Below are 21,202 nucleotides of genomic sequence, written 5' to 3'. Positions count from 1 at the left end.
TTTAGAATTAATATTTTGTTTCTAAGAAGAATTGACAATTTAGTGGTCTGTTTTGTTTGTTCTATTTTGAAACTTAAACGCTTTAGCAGCTGCCTTTTGTGTAGTTTGCAATATTTGCCTTTATTTATCTGAAACTGAAGTCTCATGTTCCTTAAGTACATCTACCCTGTTGAACTTATTATGGGAAATAAATATTTTAATTAAAACAAGCTGTTAATTATTTCACATTTTACTTGTGAGCAACGGCACATTTAAATCTTACAAATATAGTTATTTGGCTTATATCGTGATATATATCGTTATCGCCTGAAATGAAAAAAACATATCGTGATATGAAAAAATCTTATATCGCCCAGCTCTAAATCTATGTATGTAAAGTATCTATCTATTATCAGTAACAAAGTATTCCTTGGGGAGCCATGAGGAAACTGGAACCAGCCTTTCAGTAGGAGAGTGCTCCTCTCTCTGTTATCCTCCTCAGCCTGTTGCTTCTTGCTTTGATTTTCTGCTGTGCCATGTTGTTTGATGAACAGCCCAACTGATATATCAGCCTCTATTGGCCTTTCACAGATAAATAAGCATCGGTGTGTATGTTATCCAATATGTCTGTTTTTTTCTTTTTACTGAATATAATGTTGATAAATTGCATTTCATTTAAAATTTATCTCTCATAGGTTATCTTTGACTTTATTGCTTGCTATACCTTTCAGCACTGCCCACACCACATACGATATTATCACAGCAAAGCGGACGGTGGTGAAAAGTCATGCAGCGAAAACATTGCTTTAAAGCTAATAAATATCTCATTATTTTCCCTTTACTTCAATGTAACTGTAACATGATCTGTGTTTTTCCTGGTATAACAGCCTGTGACCCGAGCAGAGCAAAGCCACCAGTTTACACACTGTAAAATGTATACTTATAACTAGAAACACATTTTGGTTCAGATATATTGAGATTACACATATCTGTGTGTGTAGCTGTGTAACTACAGACCATGTATGATAGACTGGTGCAGACTCCAGTAGATGCTTAGACAGTTCTTCTCCTTCTTCATTCCTCGTTTACATTGGCAGCCATGTAAAGGACTGGACAGCAGAGCAGACACTGCACTGGCACACTGGCTCCTGGCACCCGGGCCCAGTTTCATGCTGCCATTGCCTGCCACACACTGGCGCAAAGTACGAAGACGTGGACTACAAGTCTCATCACTCGAGCACGAGTCTCCGGCCACCAAGCAGTCTCTGCTGGCATGTACAACCTCTAACAGAGCTGTTTCAGGAAAAAATGAGAGAAATGTAGAAACATGAGGGGATTGGAAAAAGAAGTTAATGTGTAAGATCATGAGATGAAAAAAGACCTATGCTAAAAATGCAGACCAATAGTGCATAAGAAGAAAGGGGAAGGAAAAAATTGACACTTTGAATAAATTGTAAAGTGTTTTAAAAAGTACAGAATTTTAAAACAGCTGGGGATTTTATTGTGAAATACTGACAATGTAATGGTTGAGGTGAGATCATTATACCAGTCTTCTCATACTACCTGTTGAAAATTTAGTGGTTGTAGTTGAAGTTTTTCTTTACTTTGTTGATTCAGAAGTTTGAATGCATAATACATCTCAAGTGAGAGATTAGATTAGATGACATCGAAGAGAACAGTCCACTCTTTTGAGGGTGAAGGACAATGAACGAGTTTACTCTGTTTTGGATATTTCATGTTTGTGTGGTAACATTTTGACCATTTCATTCTAAAACCAAGAGAAATATAACTATTACTCTGTTTGTTTCCATAGCTCCCATTAATATTTTAACAGAAATGCCTAAAATGACCACTGTAAAATTACAGATAACAAATCCCCTGCAGCTGTTGACGGAAAACCCCCAAGTGCAAACAAGGTCACTCTTTGCTCTTGCCATTATGAATTTTTATTCCATTGCGGTTTCTTGTTTGTAAAACTTCCCCAAAACCTAGAAAAATGAGCTTTGCTTCTCATGGTTGGGTCTATGAGCCAAATAGAGCAGCAGAACATTTTTGGACAATATGCAGTTGGCCACATGATAAAAGAGCAGACACGATAGTAAAAAAACCAACTGAAGTTTGATGAAAGATTACTTCCAGATAGCAGTCAGTTGATATTGGGAACTTAAAATGACCTTATGAATCAGGATGTTTCCGAGCTGACTAAATAACCTATAATAGATGAAGACTTTTTTAGCTTTGAGTTATAATAATTTAATATAAACCTAGAAATGGACATGATATGTCGACACATCAAAGAGGAGAAAAGGAGTATTGATAGTTAAAAGCATGCACAATTAATGAATTAATACGTCTTTGTGTCCAGAAATGGAAAAATAGACTATTGCATAAAGTATATCAGCTCTTTTTGTTGAGGTTCAGTATTTATTTCACACAGAAAATGTTTCTCTTCACGTCAGAAAAGTATGAACTGAAGAACTGAGCACACCTACTCTGAAAACACTGTTAATATATGTTCATATTACTTTATAGGTTTGTTCAAATTCAGTGGATAACTGGATGACATGTATTTGGACTATTCGGTACCTTGCAAATGGCCCTGCAGGCTACAGCATTTGCTGCTTTATTGAGAAGAGAACAGCTTCAAGGATGAAGATATGAAATATAATGTCTCTGCATATTAAATGTGCATGTATTTTATTCAGTTACTGTGGGAAACCTCTTGAATGGCAGACCTATACAGATGCTAATTCATGTCCTTAATAATTCATTGCCAGACCTTGTCCCGAGTAGCTTGGACTCCTACAGTTGTACTGCATGACTCAAGCTCATTCTATTCAATATGCCGGGGTTCTTGAATCTCCAATGAATGTCATTTACAGAACATGTTAAGAACGTTAATGAGTAAGAGGAACACACACATTCATCTGTTGCTTTGGTGAAGAAAACCTTTTAATTATGGTTTAGAATAATGTAAAATAACCTCCAAGCAAAAGGCTTTTTTCTTTCTTCTACAGCCCAACTGGGCTCTGTTTGTTTTTACATTCTGTGCACTTTTGTCAGATTTCTCAGAATATGTTTTTGTCCATTTAAGTCATAAACCCCTTTATGTGTTGCCATTTCTAAGGATGCTCCTTGTGTACATTTGTATCTTAGAGAAATTCTGTAAACATATTCCTTAACACGGCCTGCAGTAAACCAATTGTATCTTTTTATTCAAACATTGAAAAATCACACCACCTTCATTTCACATGAAATCTTTTACCCCATCAGCTAAAACCACATTTTTCCATTTCATGCTGTTTTCATCTGCTTACACAGTGGGTATTTCTGGGGCAACATTGTCTCAGCCACTGTTTTGATCTCTAAAACATATATGCATACTCAGGAACAATGTATTAAAAAACAAATAATTTTCCATTCAGTCAGCACTATGCTATCAATTACATCTGCTTCCAGAGCTGGAGCTTTACTCAAACCCCACAGGTGTACTGCGTCTCACTCACATCGGGAGTTATGCATACGCTCAAATTCTATTCATCACATACCAGCTAAGCGCATCCAGTACAGACATGCGGATGCTGGGTTGGGGAAAAGTTCCAGCCAATGCCAGTGTCCTGGTAGGCCAGATGGTCAGTTTCAAATGTATCCCAAGCCTTTCTTTACAGCTATGTCTGTCAGTTTGTGCTGCCTGGGCAGAAGCTGGAATAGACACCATACATCATGAATGCAAATTAGCCACTTGATTTGACATTTCCAATAAGCCTGTCTCAGTGTACCAGTAGGGTTAGCCAATTAACCATGTCAGTAATCAATGCGTTCCAAGGCTCAGTTAAGTCCTCAGTTTCCCTGCCACATAAATCACAGGCAGATTAGCTGATCAGTTACCCTCGTGCGCCAGCTTAATGGTCCACTTCAAGAGAGATAAAATGGAAAATGAAACTTAATGAAGTCAGCTGGAATGTTACCGTCACTCCTATGTATCTATAAAGCTGTGAAGCTGTGGGCTAAAATGGCAACACACTGGTGCACGTAATGAGTGTCTTTTTTTCCAGTGCTTTTAGAATTTGTAAATTATCTTGGATAGCTGGATTAAAACTAGCAGCCTCACGTTAAAGTGATTATACGACTGCTTAGCCAAGGGTGTTAGCCAACATGATACAAGCCATTGTAGTGTAACTGCTCATTTAACACAATTATGGCTCTATTTTTGCTCTATTTTGCAGGCGCTAAACCTGTACTGAGACAAATGGAGTTTGGTTCACGTGGGGCTTTTTTTCTTCATATGCAGCTCTCGAGTCATTTTCTGCCACCAAACAATTGTGGTTAGGCCAAAGCACTTGCAGCTCCCGTAATACACGGGCAAATACTGTAATTTGTAATTAATAATTTATTTTAGCTACTGGATTTTACCTTTTTTTTTCCCATCTAATCCAGAGTGGCATGCGCACTGAAATACAGTTTCTTTCTGCAACTGATGAAGATTCTTACCTATAATCCAACCCACTAAAGTGTGATCCAGTTACAAAGAAATGTCAATACTGATGTTGTGTTTGATAAGTGAGCAGTCTTTCTATGCAGTTAATTAAACACCTGTAGTCATCACAGAGCAGCAGGGATTATATGATTTGCGAGAGGGGCTCTACTAATTCACATGGGTGGCAACGCAGCAATTTCATTGAAACACACGGCTCTGCGTTACCATTGTTCCGGATTTAAAGATAAATAACGAAAAATAATCTGGTGTACCCAGAATGACCCATCCTATAAATTAAGATTCTCATTATACTAGAATTTAGTCTTGATATTATACCTAAGAAAAGAATCAATAACCAGTGCCATTTTCAATACCATGGAGGGGAAAATGACAATAAATTAATACAATCTAGTGTATTGTAGTTTATGTACTTATACGTATATGTACAGTGTACAATGACAGTGCTATTTTAAGCTCTTTCACATAGTGTCAAAATAAAGTCAGCATGATTATCATATATTTCTAATACATATTAAATTTGAAGTATTCCAAGTAAAAATTGTAAGATTTTTTCACTCAGTCACTATCAGTTAGCTGCATGTTGGGCAGTAATGACAAAAGTTTGTAGGAAAGATACAGTTGTTCAGAGATAATGCAAAAATATATATAACACATAACTGCAGAATGTTTTTCTGCCTTTGAGTTAATAAAAAACTATATTTATAAACTTGTCTTTCATTTAATCTCAGAAATAAACTGAAGAAGTCATGAACAGCTGTGTGGCAGGCAAGACAGGACCCAATAGCAAGACACAGAAACAGAGGGATAAACTAAAAGAGGCAGCTTTATTGCTGTTACTTAGATACTCAAACAGAAATACAAAAACCTAAAGAAGGAAAAAACGGGAAACTAGAAACGAGGTGCTGGAAACTGGGGAACTGGAAAACTTGGAAGCTATGAGGGAAACATGGAACTCACAGAAGACACAGCAACACACGCCATGGTGTGACAGAGAAGAGTGAGAGATGCATTTAAACAGGAAGGAAGAGTAGAGAGGATACCTGGGGAACACAGATGAACACAATTTAACTGATGAGACCAAAAAAAAACAAAAACAAGTAACACACACCGAGACCCAGATTAAGACACATGACACTGCAACCGGGGAGATAAAAGGACAAAACACAGAGAAGAACATGGGAAGCAAACAATACAGGGACCAGGGCTACAATCATTTTATCTAGACAAGACAACGCGTACAGACAACCACTGAGACAGTTCAGAGAGAAACCAGACAGACACTATTACAACACTTTAATTCACACAATAGAAGTCATTAACATATAAAGTGTTCCACATGACATAATTTAATAACATTCAAATGAATATGAAATCTGCTCTTACTCTTTCTTGATCTACAAATGGTCACAATGAACTTCTTAAGTTTGGCATTTTACCTCTGAGAGAAAAGTGAACCTCAACTTCCTGTGAATGTGATCTAAGTCGTAATGTTCTGTGAAATTTGGCTGCCTTTTCAGTGATGACATCTACAAGGTTATGATTTAAATTAATTGCTAAGTGAGCATAAATTGTTCTTCCAATGTATGAATCTTCTTAGCAGAGATGTAGCCTGTGCCTTTCTATTATAACTTATTGCTGTCTGATACTCTGCATAAGGCAACATTATTTCCATTCATAGCACAAAATTAGTAACTTCAGACATCAAAGCAGAGGAGATTGAATTTGGCAAAATGAGACCACAAAATAGCATCTTCATTCAGAATAAAGCAAAGTCAGCCGCACTTATACTTCATGTTAGACATCAAACAAATAGCACATGAAGACCTAAAAAGGCCTGTAATTTAGCTTCAAAGTTTTGAAAGCATTCTGACTTTCAGCAGAATACATCAGGTTATCAGCTACACACATATTTTTTTCCAGTTTAGAAATATTATCCATTCAGTTTCCAACAAGAGATATTTCCCACAAGAGATATTTCCCACTTTTACTAAAGGAAAATGTTTAGCATCATATAAATTGTTTACTGAGAGCTTCAGTGCAAATATGCGACCATATTACCAGCAACAGATACAATAGCAAGTTCAAGACACGCACATGAAGGGGCTATTTTTGAGGTAAGCTCATTTGCCCAAACATAATATTCATAGTACTTAAGGCACAGTTAAAAAGCACCACCAAAACTGGGCTTTAAGAACCAGGATTATAGGATGCTCTAGTGATGAAGGACAACCAATGAAAGATGAAATAAATGCCTGACAGCAGGAGTAGCATGAAGGGCTACAGTGAAAGAGTTTATTAAAATACAAAGACTGTCTCACTAGTTTAAATCAGTCAGCCAATAGCCTACTCTCATTCTTTTATATTATTAGGATATTAGATTTTTTAGTATAGCAGGAGTTCAGGCAGACCACAGAATCAGAGCAAATGTTGCAGATGTTTTGTTTAAGCTGCTTTACTCCCAGTTGCTTCACTTCTGCAAGCTACTTTGAAACCCACTTCTCGTCTGTGGTGAGATCTTGTTTGTGGTCTGTCTACAAATTTCCACGCATGTACATGTAAGGTAGTGGTGAGCGGATCGATCCAAATATCGATTGTATCGATACCAAGTCGGCATCGGTATCGGATCGATACTAGCCTGGTGAGATCGATTCTTTACTTTAAGTTCTGCTCTTGTTTGCAATGCTGTACCAAAAACAACAACAACACAAGCAGAGCACAGGTTTTAAACCAGCCAGGCGTGATTGTAGATGCCGTGCAGGTGAGTCCATCTCACCTTTACGCCATCGCAGACCACGGCCCGCCACAATAATAAAGCATTTTCTATTTGTCCTATTCTATTTCTAATTTTATTATGTCCTGGGTTTGAACTATTTAATAATAAAAAAGGAAACATCACAAAAAAACACTTAAGGTCATGAAAATTAATTGAGATTTAGCAATTAAATGATGCATCCACCTTACTGAAAAGTATCGTTATCGATATCGGTATCGGCGATATTGGCCCGTATTTACTTGGTAGTACTGTCAAATAGAAATCACTGCAGATAATAATGAGAACCGGTGATTCTAAACTGGCCATAGGTGTGAATGTGAACTTAAATAGTTGTCGATCTCTTTCTTAGTTAGCTCTGTGATAGACTTATGACCTGTCCAGGGTGTACCCCGCCTCTAGCCCTGTGAGCTATGAATAGGCTTTAAATGGCCCCCACTCCTCAACAACCTTAAACTGGATAAGCAGTTAAGAAAATTAATGGATGGGTGGATTTTCTCTGTAACAGCCATTTAAAGTATTTACATTCTGTATGGTAATTTTCCTTGGTAGCAGAATAGCTTGCCATTCCCCCACTGGGTTCAAATCACCTTCACACTCACAGGGGATTCATTTGAAACAACGCATGCATGTAATCAGCATTTTAGTTTGTAATTTAACTTGTGGCTATCAGCCTCACTGTTTACTGTTCACTTTCCCAGCTGTATCAGAGCTCTACTAAGATAACAGTAATTCTAACAAAATATTTCCTGCTGCAGCTGCATCACATTAAAATCAGTCAACAGGAAGACTGAGTTGGCTCTTATTTTGATAGTGACAGGAATTGCACTGTGATATGAATGGAGTATTAGCATTCACCACGTGTTATTATCAAACAAAATTGTTCTCTTTAAATTTTCCATATGGATCATTTTAGAGAAACACGAAGGAGCAGTGATTGAACTGCACACTTCCAAATCCTCGCCATGGTAACAAACTCCTTAGTGTGCCTTACGGCCATGTGGTAAACTTTTCACGCAGTGTGCAGAGCGAAATCAGATTGCAGCTGCAATTGCACAAGTATCTTATTTGAGACAGAGTGACAGAAGTCTGTTACAGCAAGCACTAAAAACCTGTATTCCCCTAAATGACGTCTCAGGTCCCTGAGATTGCATCAGGTCTTGGATAGAAACCATTTAGTTCCCTGATAACAATCTCTCTCCTCCAGCAACATGAACGACCCCGTCTTTAATCAATGCTTTCCCTCAGTGGAGTTTCAGCCCGAAAGGAGTGGCTCCTTCTTCTTTTCACTTATCCAAAGATTCACACAAACACTGCACTGAAACACTTGTGTGAATAACAAATATATACCACACTCATCCTTAAAAATATCAAAATTACATGTGTCTGCTACTCTAATCGACTATAATTATCAATGAACCCAAATCCTTCTTTGTGACACTGCATGTACTTACATCTTTGCTCAAAGCTCTTATTTTCAATATTCTTATTATAAATTACTGTTACCAGTAGCATTGATATTCTTTGCCAGGCAAGTTTTCTTTGCAAATGTGTGTACTTAACTCTTTTTTTTCCCATTTTGCCAGTTGAATTGTTTAGAATTTTTCATCCCTACTATGTAGTTACAGAAAACAAACAAACAAACAAATTGATCCTATAATTCAAGGGCTGCTGTGTGAAGGGAACAAATCCTAAACAAAAGATTATATTTGAATGCATGAAAGAGGCTGTTTGTTATTCATGGCTTGAATTCCTGATTCAGTTGAGCATCCGTGTCAGTCTGATCTAAGGGCTAGATGCAGTAAAAATGACTGGCACAGCTACGAAAGTAGCCAAGCACTGATGTTTGTTTGCCTCTGTATGTGTGTGTAAATGTGAACTGCTATCCTTTTGAGAAGCCGTATAAAACTCGTCTTGGATGAAAATATGTTATCAAGTGAGATGTGAGATTAAGGTGTTTGGGGTTTAAAGATACCTTAAGTAACTTATGACATTAAAAGAATTCTATAGCCCAAGTCACATGAGATCTGGCTGGATAAAGTGTGCCCATCGCCATAGGCTAAGTGTGGAGACATTTTGGAAGTATTTAATGTCCAAAAAGTCTGTTCTAAGAGTTACACTCACATTGCATACTGTCTGTTGCTTAAATACCAAGATCAGAGATTTAAATGTATCTGTCAGCACGCTAAAATTCTATGAATGTATTTACTTAATATTTAACACTAAACACATAAAAATATTATTTGCGAGTTTCTGAAAAGTTTTGCAAAAAGCCACAAATGTCAACTTCGTAGTGTCTCTATAGCCAAGTACAAATACAGAAAGAAGATTTTAAATATCAAGAGTTTTACTTTGTAGTTACATAAAGGTTTAAAAAAAAGACAAAAACTAAGGATCACATTGGGGTGTTGAAGCAATTCCTGCTCTCCAGCCTGTATGTTCACATTTCACCTTTACTGTTAAAGATAGACTATCCCTTGTTGAGACCGACTGTATGAACAGGCCAGTTATTGTCCCCTCATGAAAAACAGAGGGACTTGATAAACTAGTTGATCAACTGAACATTAAGCATTGCTGTCAGTAGAGCCAGTGGATAAATTTAAATAGATTTTATATGGTATGTATAAATGTGAATACCACATGACTAAGAAGTAGAAGTGAAAAATGAAATGAGAGGTGGAATCTAAATCCATTATTCATTTAGATTGTCTCATCTTTAAAATGCTGTTTCTCCAGGAATGCAGATTTTTAACTGTGCTTGGTTAAATTTTCTTCAATTTTTTTCCTCCCTTGTTTGCTGTGAAGTACTTTCTATCCTTCTTTTGAGACAAGAGTTGTAAACTACATCATCATCATCATCATCATCATTATCTTTCTAAATCTTGATGATCACTGCTTGATGGTTAACAGGTGCTGTAAATCTACAGCCACACCAATGAACAACCGAGAATCTAGAGTTTGCTCTGGTCTTTTATGGACGATTTCATCAATGTGATACTGTAGTCCTACTTTAGCAGTCTTCGTATTTAATGGTTTAAAGATGGCAGGAGGAGACCAGCATACACACAATCTGCTTGGCTACTACTGACGCAAGAAAGATTTTTGCCAAAGCCAGTCTTCCAGCAAATAGAGCTGTCTTCAAATTTGATCTAAAACAAATAAAATAAAATAAAAATGGTTGTTATTGTTACTGAAGTGACACAGAAGAAACCTAATCCACAAAAATCCTCACCCGCTATTCCTCATTTAGTTTCTACAGTGTATCTGAATCATCCAAGGCTTGTATCACCAGCAGACTGAAGTGGTCTAGAAGCCCTGGGCCAGATGCCAACATGCAAACCAGTGCAACACCTCCCATCTGCTGAAACATACACAAAACCACAACTACTAATCCACAGCATGGTATGTTCTTATTAAACCTAAAAGAAAGGAAGAAAACAACACAGCTCCTGGATGACTGAGGTCGTAGTTTCACTCCTTGACAAATGAATAATGCAGACAAATGTTCTCCTTATTTACTTTCATTGTTCTCAGTTTTTTACATTTACACACATACTGTAATAGAGACAATAGTTGCAACTAATAATGCCAGAGGCAGGCGCCTCTTTTACCATGTCACAGGATTATTTGATTTCAAAAAGTCTCTCTGAAATCACAACTGGTCTTAAACTTTCACTTGGGTGTGTGAAAACTGCAAGTTTGTGTGAAGGCCAAAATAGAAATCCATTAACACCTTTTAACTGGTTTAATGCCGAGATGGTCTGAGGAGCCATCGTGTACTTTGCCAATATAGCATTTCTTTCTGTTTGTTGGAGGAAAAAATTAAAAATGTAAGCAGATATTGAATAGTTTTAAATTGTGTTAGAGTGAAAGATGTTATTGGGGTTTTTACAATAAATGCTTAGAGTACTTATTCATGCGTCCTTTGCTGCAGAGCCTATATATTCCAGTCATAACCCAAGAGGCAGCTTCGAGCATTTACATGGAAGGAAGCGATGCAACTTGTTACTTTTAATGAGAAAGGAAATTATGAAATGCTTTCTTTTGATATGCAGAGCAATTTCCATCAGACTGAGTTGGAAAAGTTTACATTTAATACATTTTCCCAGATGTGAGAAAAATAAACTATTATTTTTCTCTCATCTGTGATTATTTAGTGGCAAGACTTAAGGAGCGAAGGTGGGTGTGTGCCAATTTGTGTGTCACTGTGAAGCCTTGTCAGGGTTCAGTCTCAATGTCACACAACAAAGACTGCTTTATCTCCACTTGGAAATGGTGACATTATGAGTGTGTCGACTATTGGTATGTAATGGCTGCAATTAACTTATCAGAACATCGTCCTTTGCTTGCAGAGGGCGAGAGCGTGACGCATCATGTTTTTCTCCCAGTGTGAAAGTGTTGGCTGTCTGCAGCACTGAAGAAGAAACCAAGGCATACAAATGATGGGGCTTCTCAAATACAGAGGGCATACTACAAGATGGCTGGCAATTTTATTTCTGTTACATAATCAGACTGGAATGGTACATAAACAAACACCAGCCTTGGAAGCTTCATTATGAATCATCTTCTCACTGTCAGTACGACTTGATTATTTTTTTGCAGATTAAACACCTGGTCTAGAAGTGTTCATAGAGCAACATTTACAATATGTTCAATGCATGTGGTGGAGAAAAGAGCGGTACAACTCACTCTAAATTTTAAACAGCAATTAACTCAATGTTTCATGTTGCATTATTTTATTATATAAAAACAAATAAAAATGTTCTAAAGCTTTATTTTGATGGCATCAAACCAAATGAGAAATTTGGTTAGGTTTCGATCAGCATTTGCTGATTGCTTTCTTTTTATGAGGAGGACATGTGAGAGGGGAGCAGGAGGAGCCCAGCAGACAAACGAGACACCAAAAGCATGGAGAGGTGGGTATCAAATTGACAAGGCACAAAGTAACTGTTAATTAAGGTTTGAAAGGAGTCCTTGTCACACAATAGAATCAGAAGCTATGAGATCAGGGCTGGAGAATTTTTGAAACTGAACAAAGCATGGCAACTCTTTATCACATGACCCCCGTTAACTTCACTGCTCATTTCTGTTGGTTTTCTCTCCTACAACTGAACATAAAAATAACAGCTACACATTGCACAAGGCTAACCAGAACTTTTTGGTTGAGTTGCTCACATATCTTGAAAATTCTTCTATCAAGATTTCTAATCTGGTCCTCGTCCTCAGCGCTTCACAATCCTAACAAGATACAGAGCAGCCTGGGCAAGTTACATGATGCAAAAAAGTTGTCTTTTGGAGACAGCACATTTCATTCATTTTCTTTTTGAATAGGAGGTTTTTCTGTGTGGAGTTGCATGTGTGTATTTTCTCCTGGTTGTGTGGTTTCCAGAGTCCAAAGATATGCATGTTAGATTAATTAGTGATTTCGACTTGGTCTGTCTTTTTTGTAGTGGTTTTAAGAAAAAAGTAAAAGTAATCCTCTTAACAATTCCCTTCTTCTAATTTATCTTACATAACTTGCATGCTCTTTTGTGTTTTCAAATTTTATTTTATTTTTTTGTTTAAAAAGAAGGTAATGAACAACTTCAACTCCTCCTCCCTTTCTGGAAAGGGCGAGCCTAGCACCAATCTCACCAATCTCACATCAACCTGCACATCAACCTGTATCTTTAAAGTAGTCTCCAGCGTATCCTGCATCGAATGGACATCACGCTGGTAAATAACTCTGACAAGACAGGTCACTATTGCTGTAACAAACTCACATTTGGTTCAGTTCCTTGTTAAATGTTCATTTGGTCAGATACTCCAGCCAGACACTAAGTATGATTTTCCTACATGTCACCATAAACCAAAGCATCGTCTAAATGGGATACACAGCCTGTCAAACTAGCCGAAGGCTTCATAAGGCTTTGAAATGTTGCAGGAAATCAGTAATAAAAGCTGAGATTTCTTCAGTCCTGGCCATTACTGACATCTGCCAATATCCCTTTAAAGGTCTAGTCTGATGACATATTTTTCACTTCCAGCCAAATCAATGAAGTATTTCATGTGTGGCCCTGCACAATCAGGTTCGGTGACAGCATTAACCTTTCTAAAGTCAGTACAGAATCTATCAGAACCATCAGCCTTATCTGCCTGCAGACACGGAGAAGCCCAAATAGAGCTTGCTTGTTCAGCAATCCCATTTTCCAAATGTATTTAGCTTCTTTTTCCATCCCTTTGCACTTTCCATAGGCATCTCATAAAAATGCTGGCTTAATGGCTTGAGCATCCCCCACATTTATGTCATGCTCAATTAGTGAGGTGTGTGTAGTGTGTTAAGAGAGATGAGTGTTATTGAATCAGCTTCACAAGGTCTGCCTGCTGAACATCTGACAGATAACCCAACTGGTTGTTTAAATGTGTTAGATACTCTGAATTTTTTAATTTGCCTGTTAGAATGGGTCCAGATGGAATTTTAAAGTAATCAGCAGACAAAGCTCCCACTGTGACAACTGTTCCTAAAGTTTCCTACTTAGGAGTTTCTTAGCCAACCAATCACTGTTTACTTCAGAGAGACGTGGCAGCATGATAGGACTTTAACAGTTTACTTGATACGACCGAACTTTCTTCCTGTTCTCTAAAGTATGTATCAAACAGTCCCTGTCTGAGATACGGCTTTTAAAGTCTGCTAAACCCAGTCTGAAAAGGTGAGTTTGTCAAAAGCAACAACATTTGATCGTCTGATTCAAAATGTGGGCTTCAGCTTTACTATCAAAAGGCTATATGGTTGTTTTTTTGTTTTTGTTTTGACCACCACTAAGCGTCTTAGCAGTGGAGCAGGCAACAGGCAATATCAGATGGCACAACATTCTTCAATTCATCACCTAACGCAGTTAGCTAACCCCATACTGTGTGCCCAAATACTACTTCATTAGCATTGATGTTTGTGCTTTCTTGTTCCCTCATTGCTAGTAGTAATCATGAGAAAGCTCAGTATAGCAGGAGCACAACATAGACTTTAAAGTCTCATCCAAATGTTCTAGGGCTCCTTGAGGCTACTTGACACCTGGTGTTTAAGCCTCAAGCTGTTTTATCATTCGTGTGAAATTGAGAGCTGTGAAATTGCTCTCTTGGTCAGTTTGGACCACTTTTGGACCACAAAAAGTTGACATGAAGGAGTGCAAGAGAAATGCTCCAGAATAATGAGAACTTTTACATATTACAGTCATCATATAGTAATTCCTAGCATTGATGTTTGGTAATGGACCGACACAATACAAGATTAGACATTCAAATGGAGTGAAAGCATGACGGATTGAAATTTCTCAGTCTTAGTCTTACACTTTGCATGTGTCACAGCAGAAGAGTTGAGGATGCTGCCCAAGACATTCATTCGATTCCTGAGGTTCTTGTGAGGGTTGACCAAAATAAAAGATTTATGAACTCTCTTTCCAAACCTTCCAAAGCTAAATCATTACCCAGAAGGACGTGTGTTGGGGACAGGTACCGCCTCTCTTCAAATCAGATTGGAATAGAGATTGAAAGTATCAAAGAACATCCACAGAGAAACCAAACCTATGCCAAGCACAGAAGATTTAAGTTGAAGTGCAGGCTGAGCAAGGTAAAACACTCTCCACAATAAAGCACTAAGTGGTACCTTTTCCCTTCCATCTAAAGACACAAAACCATCTAAAAAGTGCATGAGTTACATAAATATAATTAAGTAGAGTGCTCTAGTCTCAGCTTTGTACTGTTTGCATAAGCCCAGCTGACCACACACAGGGGGAGTCTGTACATTTGGAGGGAGGCCTGCTTATTGGACCGTTCTTTCTAGTGTCACTTGTTTTGACAAGAGTAGCAGACTTTCTGTTTGGACCTGGAACATTTCTCACAGCACTATGAGAAGCCTCATGAGACACACCTGGCCTAAATCTAAAATTTTCAAAACATACCCATTGACCATAAGAGCAGCAGAATTATAATGCCACTTATATTAATAAGAATAAGGTGTCTTAACCTTCTGCTCATTAATCTAAGTAGCAAGGTGAGCAGGCAGAGTGCTCTTAAACTCTTCAAAGGCAATAAGGTCACATAAATCATCCTTTTCTCTGTTTCTGAAGACGTGCACCACTGTATAAATTCATGCAAAATATCTTGAGCAAACTCATAATAGATTTGTTTTTCCTATTTCCAGTTTTTATGTCTTTACCTGTACATCACTGGCACTAGCATACATGCAAAAAACTGTCTCCTTAACTGTAACAACACTATAGACAGAGCTAAATGCTATGACCTGAAAATTGCACACATTGTAAAAATCAAGGTTAAAAGAAGAAACCAGCGTCTAGCTTCTAAAACATACTGAAAGAGTGTGACAAATGAATGTGGGTCTTTTTCATCAAATTTCATGGCTCAAGACTTCCCTGACGTTAAACCACAGAAACCACTAGATTGTGTTCTTCTCCCAACAGTCGGGGGCTCATCTGTTTTTCCCTCATTTCTCAATTCCAGTTTTAACTGTTCCACTATTACACTCTACTTTCCCAATGCTGCCTCATCCATCAGCCATTCATGGTCTTACTCAAACTGTAACCTCGTCTTCTTAATTCTTATTTTATCCTTCCCTTTCTCCTTCTCAAATAACAAAGACCCATCAAATAATTTTGAAAACAATGTCACTGGAGCCAGGACTGCTAGCTTTTTGTTTAGTTTTGTTGATACTTATAATACCTCAAAAATACTCCCTGATTTGGCTTTTTTGGGGAAATTTTTTCAGTTTGTTGACCGGTTCAAGTGTACTGATGAATCAACCAAACCAGCATAAGCCAAAGTTTTGTGAGAGATACACAAAGATCAAAGTATTACTATGGTTAGTATCCATATTTGCCAGTTACCTTGGACTATGTGGCTAGAAAGCATAAAGGAGGATCAATCCAGAAGAAGAAAACAAGGCAATGTGAGGAACTAAACACACAATTATTCTCCATAACCTGGAGCGTTTTGGTTTAAACCCCCAATTTATGCACCCCCTAGTCGTCATGTGCATGCTGGCAGCTGGTATTGATGCACGTCTAAACTTCCTGTATTAGGGAAGACAGAAGGTTTCAGCCAATTCTCCAAGCTGCTCCCAACCAAAATTCTTCAACCCCATGGACAACACAAAAAATAACAAAGAGGCCTGAAAACAACAAAATTCAACACATTTTCCTTGTGGAATAATTGTTGGGGGGTACAAAAATGCTCTAGTCAGACAGCAATAAATAAATACAGATACCCAGTTACACCCAGTTACAACCACTCAAACACATCTCACCCCCCCCCCCCCCCCCCCCCCCCAAAAAAAAGAAAGAAAGAAAGAAAGTAAGAAAGAAAAAGAAAAATCTTCACTCTGGATCTCCCAAACCTTATTTTGCAGATTTAAACTTATAAGGCTTTTCTACATTTTATCAGTGGAGGTGCCCTTACCTCCTATGGTTAGCTAATTCAGGATGTAACTAAGAAGTTAGAGCCACACAGTAACAATTTTCACGAAGTCATTAATTCAAAGAAAGCTGAACAAAAAACAAAATTGGTGCTAACCTATGAGCTACATGTGTTGGTTGTCTGAATGACAGCCTTCTGAAGGCTTTCAGGTAGGAGCCATTAATTAGGACCTAAAAAGGAGGACCCAAAAAAGCAGGCCTAACAACCGATACTAACATAAGCCTAAGGCAATCACAGAATGCTAAGCTACTGCTGATAAGTGGACCACCACTGTTTGAGAAATGGGCTGTGTGATATCCTGAAATCAGAGGACAGAGCTGAGTAAGAGCATCTTCTCTGGAAGTCAGAAGAAAATATTTATAGAATACTAGCTGGATGACTTCATGCTGCGATTAAGTGTTAACACTCTGTCAGGTCTGATGTTGTGGCAAGGCCATAATACCTGGCAGCTGTGGTTGTCACTCAAGAGTCATAACAGGATGTGGGAGGGGCCATGCCTTCCAGTACAATGATTGATGGGCGCTTTTACTGATGAGACTCCTTAATAGCTCTGTGTCGTCTGTGTTGCTCAGACTCTCAGCATGCCTCCAGTCCTTGAGACCTGTCTGGCACTGTGTAGTGCAGCAAAAGCAGCGACACTTACAGGAGGTCATACATGAATCTTGAGATGGGGCTTTTCAGCTGATTGCCTTCACCTGCCTTGTCATAAACGGGTGGAACATTTTCAGTGGCATGATGTGATTTAAAGATGTATAGAAATCCTGCAGGTTTATTCTATTTTTTAATAACATGGGTCTTGACACACTCTACTGGTGATATAAAACAATAGTCCAGTCTCTTTCAGCTGTGCATCATTTAAATGTGTAACGTGGCCTTTACAAAATGCCATTTGATTACATCCCCGTTTGATTTACATCTCCTCAGTAACTGAGTAATTAGTATCTTCACATATGCTCTAACCTCTTTGTGAAGTCTGCACTGGGAAATTATCATTCACCTAGAGACAACATTAGGATGACAAAAAGTGAAATGTGGGTCAGCGTGACCAGATGTTAAGCTATTAGAGTAGAGTCTGGAGCAAAGGACTCTGTCAATCATGCAGGACCCTTAGGTGGAAACCATTAATCTGCAGTATCTCAGTTACATGAGCTTTTGAGTTCCTTTGTGATTCACTGTTTAAAGCTTCAAATGACAGGTCACAAAGGGATCAGAGAAACGAAAAGGCCTTTAGTCAACACAGACTTAAGCATAAAGACGCGACCAGGCTGGCAATCTCCACTGCTAAACAACAAACTTCTCAAACTTCTTCTTTAACTAGTGCTTCAACATGTGTTAAAATAGAGCTGTTTACATAGCTAGACTATGGACAGAGTTGAATTGTAAAGGACATGTGAAAGTCATTCCTCAAGTATCTAAAACCTGGCCAGCTATTTGTCATCTTCACAGCTGTCAATCATGCTTAACAACACTGTTAGTGATACTTGTGATTTACAGTCAGATGCTGAAGTCTTTCAAAATACTAGGAGTACACTCAAGATGGGATGACAGCAAAGCCTCAGCATTTTCCTCTCCTCATTAGCATGTCACAGGAGTGATTCATAACATACCATGTAGTCTTGCATGGTTCTAAAAGCTTTGACAGACTGCTAATCAACCGGGTAGTTATTTAAACATTACTGTGCATTTTAATGGGGCGTGCTTTGGGATCTCAGTATCATTTCATGCTTTTGATTTGATCGACTCTGACTGTGTGTAATATGAAATTATATTTAAGTAAATTTCTCTTCAGATCGTCAACACTGTTTTGTGTTTTTTTTCTACAGATTTATCCTCTTACTTTTTCTACAAACAGGAAGACTGAGTGACTGAAGCAGCTATCTCTTATTCTAACAAAAAACCCATTAGGCATTTCTGTCACAGTTTATAGAACAAAAGCACTTTGTATGAGATGATTACAATTTTCTTTTCCAGTCACTTCAATTTAACTTCCAGTGGCAATAAACCATAACAATGTCCTAATTAATTTCAGCTCTGAAATTCATAGTTAGTCAAACAGACTGTCGGGATTATAGCTTGCAGGGCCAAACATGACTGAGGCTGAAGTATAATTGAAAAAGTGGCTTCATTAACTGTGTTTGCTGTATTTCTGTAAAGGCAACAAAAAAAGAATCTAAGAAATGTTAAGAAACAGACTAACAAGCTGTGGAATATAGCGAGACGTATACACACCAAAATATGGCATATTTTGGTGAAATACACTATAATCAAAATTCTACTCTGACTTCACTAAAAAGCTTTCATGGATTCGTGGCGTTGCAGTTTGTCAGCTTGGTTTGCCTCCAGCATCTCAACAAAAACAGTTTTAAAAAGACAACATTGAATACTACCTATTTACAAAGGTGTCGAAAAGTGGTGGTGAGAGTAACCAGCAAACTGTATCTAACACCAAGTGCAACTGTCAGAATTTTCATGGCAATCACATTTAAAATAAGGCTGACGCTGAATAGTTTCTTCTCTAAGAAGTGGATAGAGTGTAAGCTTCCATTTAAAAAAAATCTCCATATAAGTGCTATACCGCATCATCATTGAATGATACATTTTGGAGCCGTGCTCGTTTGACTTGCACTCATGTGTCATACCCCATTTAGACTGGCACCTGGGTCAGCAGCTTATTTAGACACTTATTTTTAAAGCCTGAGAACCTATTTCAGATGTCCCTGGGCCTGAAAGTAAGATACAACATTAAATAACAGATTGAGTAGTCATCTTATGAAATATCTGGTTCTCTTAACAAAGCCTTCTTACATACAATGTAACGCAAGATGCAAAAGATGAATATGTCAACATATTCTGCTTTATGCAGGATTCATTGCTAGAAAACTGACAACATAAATAAAATCTATCTCAGATTGTATTAATTCAGCATCGTGCTGTTTTACTTTCTTTTGCAAAATCTGCCCTGTACCACATGACTCTATGTGAGTCTGCTTTCACTTAATCACAGTCGCAGCTCATGAGTATTGGAGTTATTTTTCATGCCAAACTGAATCAAAGCACTAAATCAGCTGGTGGCAGTAATCATACATGAAGGTTGCATTATTCATGAGGCTCCCATGTTTCTATGAGGACAAAAAAAAATTAGAAATGTGGGAAAAATCCTTCCAGAATCAACCTCCCCCCCCAATCCAAGATTAAATGGAACTGAGACATTGCTTTGTGGTTTCGGTGTATTTCAGTCTAATTTATAGTTTAGTCGTGAAGTCTATGGAACTATATAACAGACGTCTCAGCCAACAGTGACAACCAGAGATTAAGTTATGACAGCTGTCTTTTCTGAATAGGTCGAGTGCGCATTGAAAGGACCCACATCATACATGCATCTCCAATATGAAAGGAGGTTCAGTGACTGAAGGAGGGAACACCGATGGAAGAGAAGACAAAAGAAACTGAATTAGCAGTTGGGAACAAAGAGAAATGAAGACTTCTCTGTGAATATAAAACTATTCCCCAACATTAGGTTATATGGTTCAGTTATAGTGTGTGTGCTACATTACCATTTGTATGATAATCACATAGATTGCTTTTCTGCCTTTCCTTTGTCCCTGAATACCAAGACTGTCAAGGCTAGCTCATAGTGAATGCAATGTGTGCCACTTCCCAGCAGCTTGTTCAAGGTCTCCTAGTGTGTTAATTTGTTCAAAAATGAATGTATAGTCGCATTAAAGAGATTTTCCACCTTAATAAAAATATCCCCACTGATAGATAAATATTTGTGAAGACTGAAATGAAAATGGAAACAACGTGACCTGAAAATATTCACAGAAGAGATAAAGCACATCACGCCATAAGTTTTGGAATTACATTTTTTTTTTTTTCTTTTTTACTGTATTCAAAATGTTCCCTGTAAATGTCAAGCTGACTTTAGTGTCATTTTCCAAAAGGTTGCTCTGTTATAATTTCAATTTATGAAATGCCATAAAGTAACATGCCCAAATGAGTTTTAACAAGAGACTTACACGTGTACTTACTTATGATTGTAATTAGTCAAAGAAGTTTAGTGTCTATGATTCTTGGGCTTAACAATATTTAGATAGGATATTAATCCTGAAACTAACTATTTTTTCCACAAGGCAGGTTTGTGTCTTTATGATTATAAGAGAGCAACATAACTTTTTACATTATATTATGTTTTTCAAAGCCCAAATAGTTAGAAGAGATTGTGCTAAAGTGACATTGCAATGTAGACTGTAGACTCTGGGGGTGCAGTCATCCAAGTTGTTGTCACTACTGCTACTGCTGAAGAGGAAATGGCCAAGAATACTTTCTCAGCATATAAAAAAAGTACAAAGACAGTTCAAATTTAGTGTGTTTTTACTTAATCACGTAATGTCAATAAATCTAGATTAATTGTTAATGAAAACTTCATAGAAGCATTTTGAGAGAAAGAATATCATGTTTTAACCTCCTAGGACCTGCCGTCCACATATGTG

General features: G+C 37.7%; 1 protein-coding gene across 1 annotated transcript in view; it reads right to left on the bottom strand.

Moving 5' to 3' along the window:
- Positions 1-21,202, bottom strand: part of gfra4b (GDNF family receptor alpha 4b) — a 51,205-nt gene that overhangs the window by 14,816 nt on the left and 15,187 nt on the right. Inside the window, exon 2 of the mRNA XM_005467363.4 lies at positions 997-1,272. Coding sequence (XP_005467420.1) covers positions 997-1,272 — 276 coding nt within the window. The remainder of the gene's footprint in view (positions 1-996; positions 1,273-21,202) is intronic.

Source organism: Oreochromis niloticus, linkage group LG2 (genome assembly GCF_001858045.2).
Source record: "Oreochromis niloticus isolate F11D_XX linkage group LG2, O_niloticus_UMD_NMBU, whole genome shotgun sequence".
Taxonomy (NCBI): Eukaryota; Metazoa; Chordata; class Actinopteri; order Cichliformes; family Cichlidae; genus Oreochromis; species Oreochromis niloticus.
Note: the sequence above shows the minus strand (reverse complement) of the source record. Positions and strands in the feature narration are given on the sequence as shown.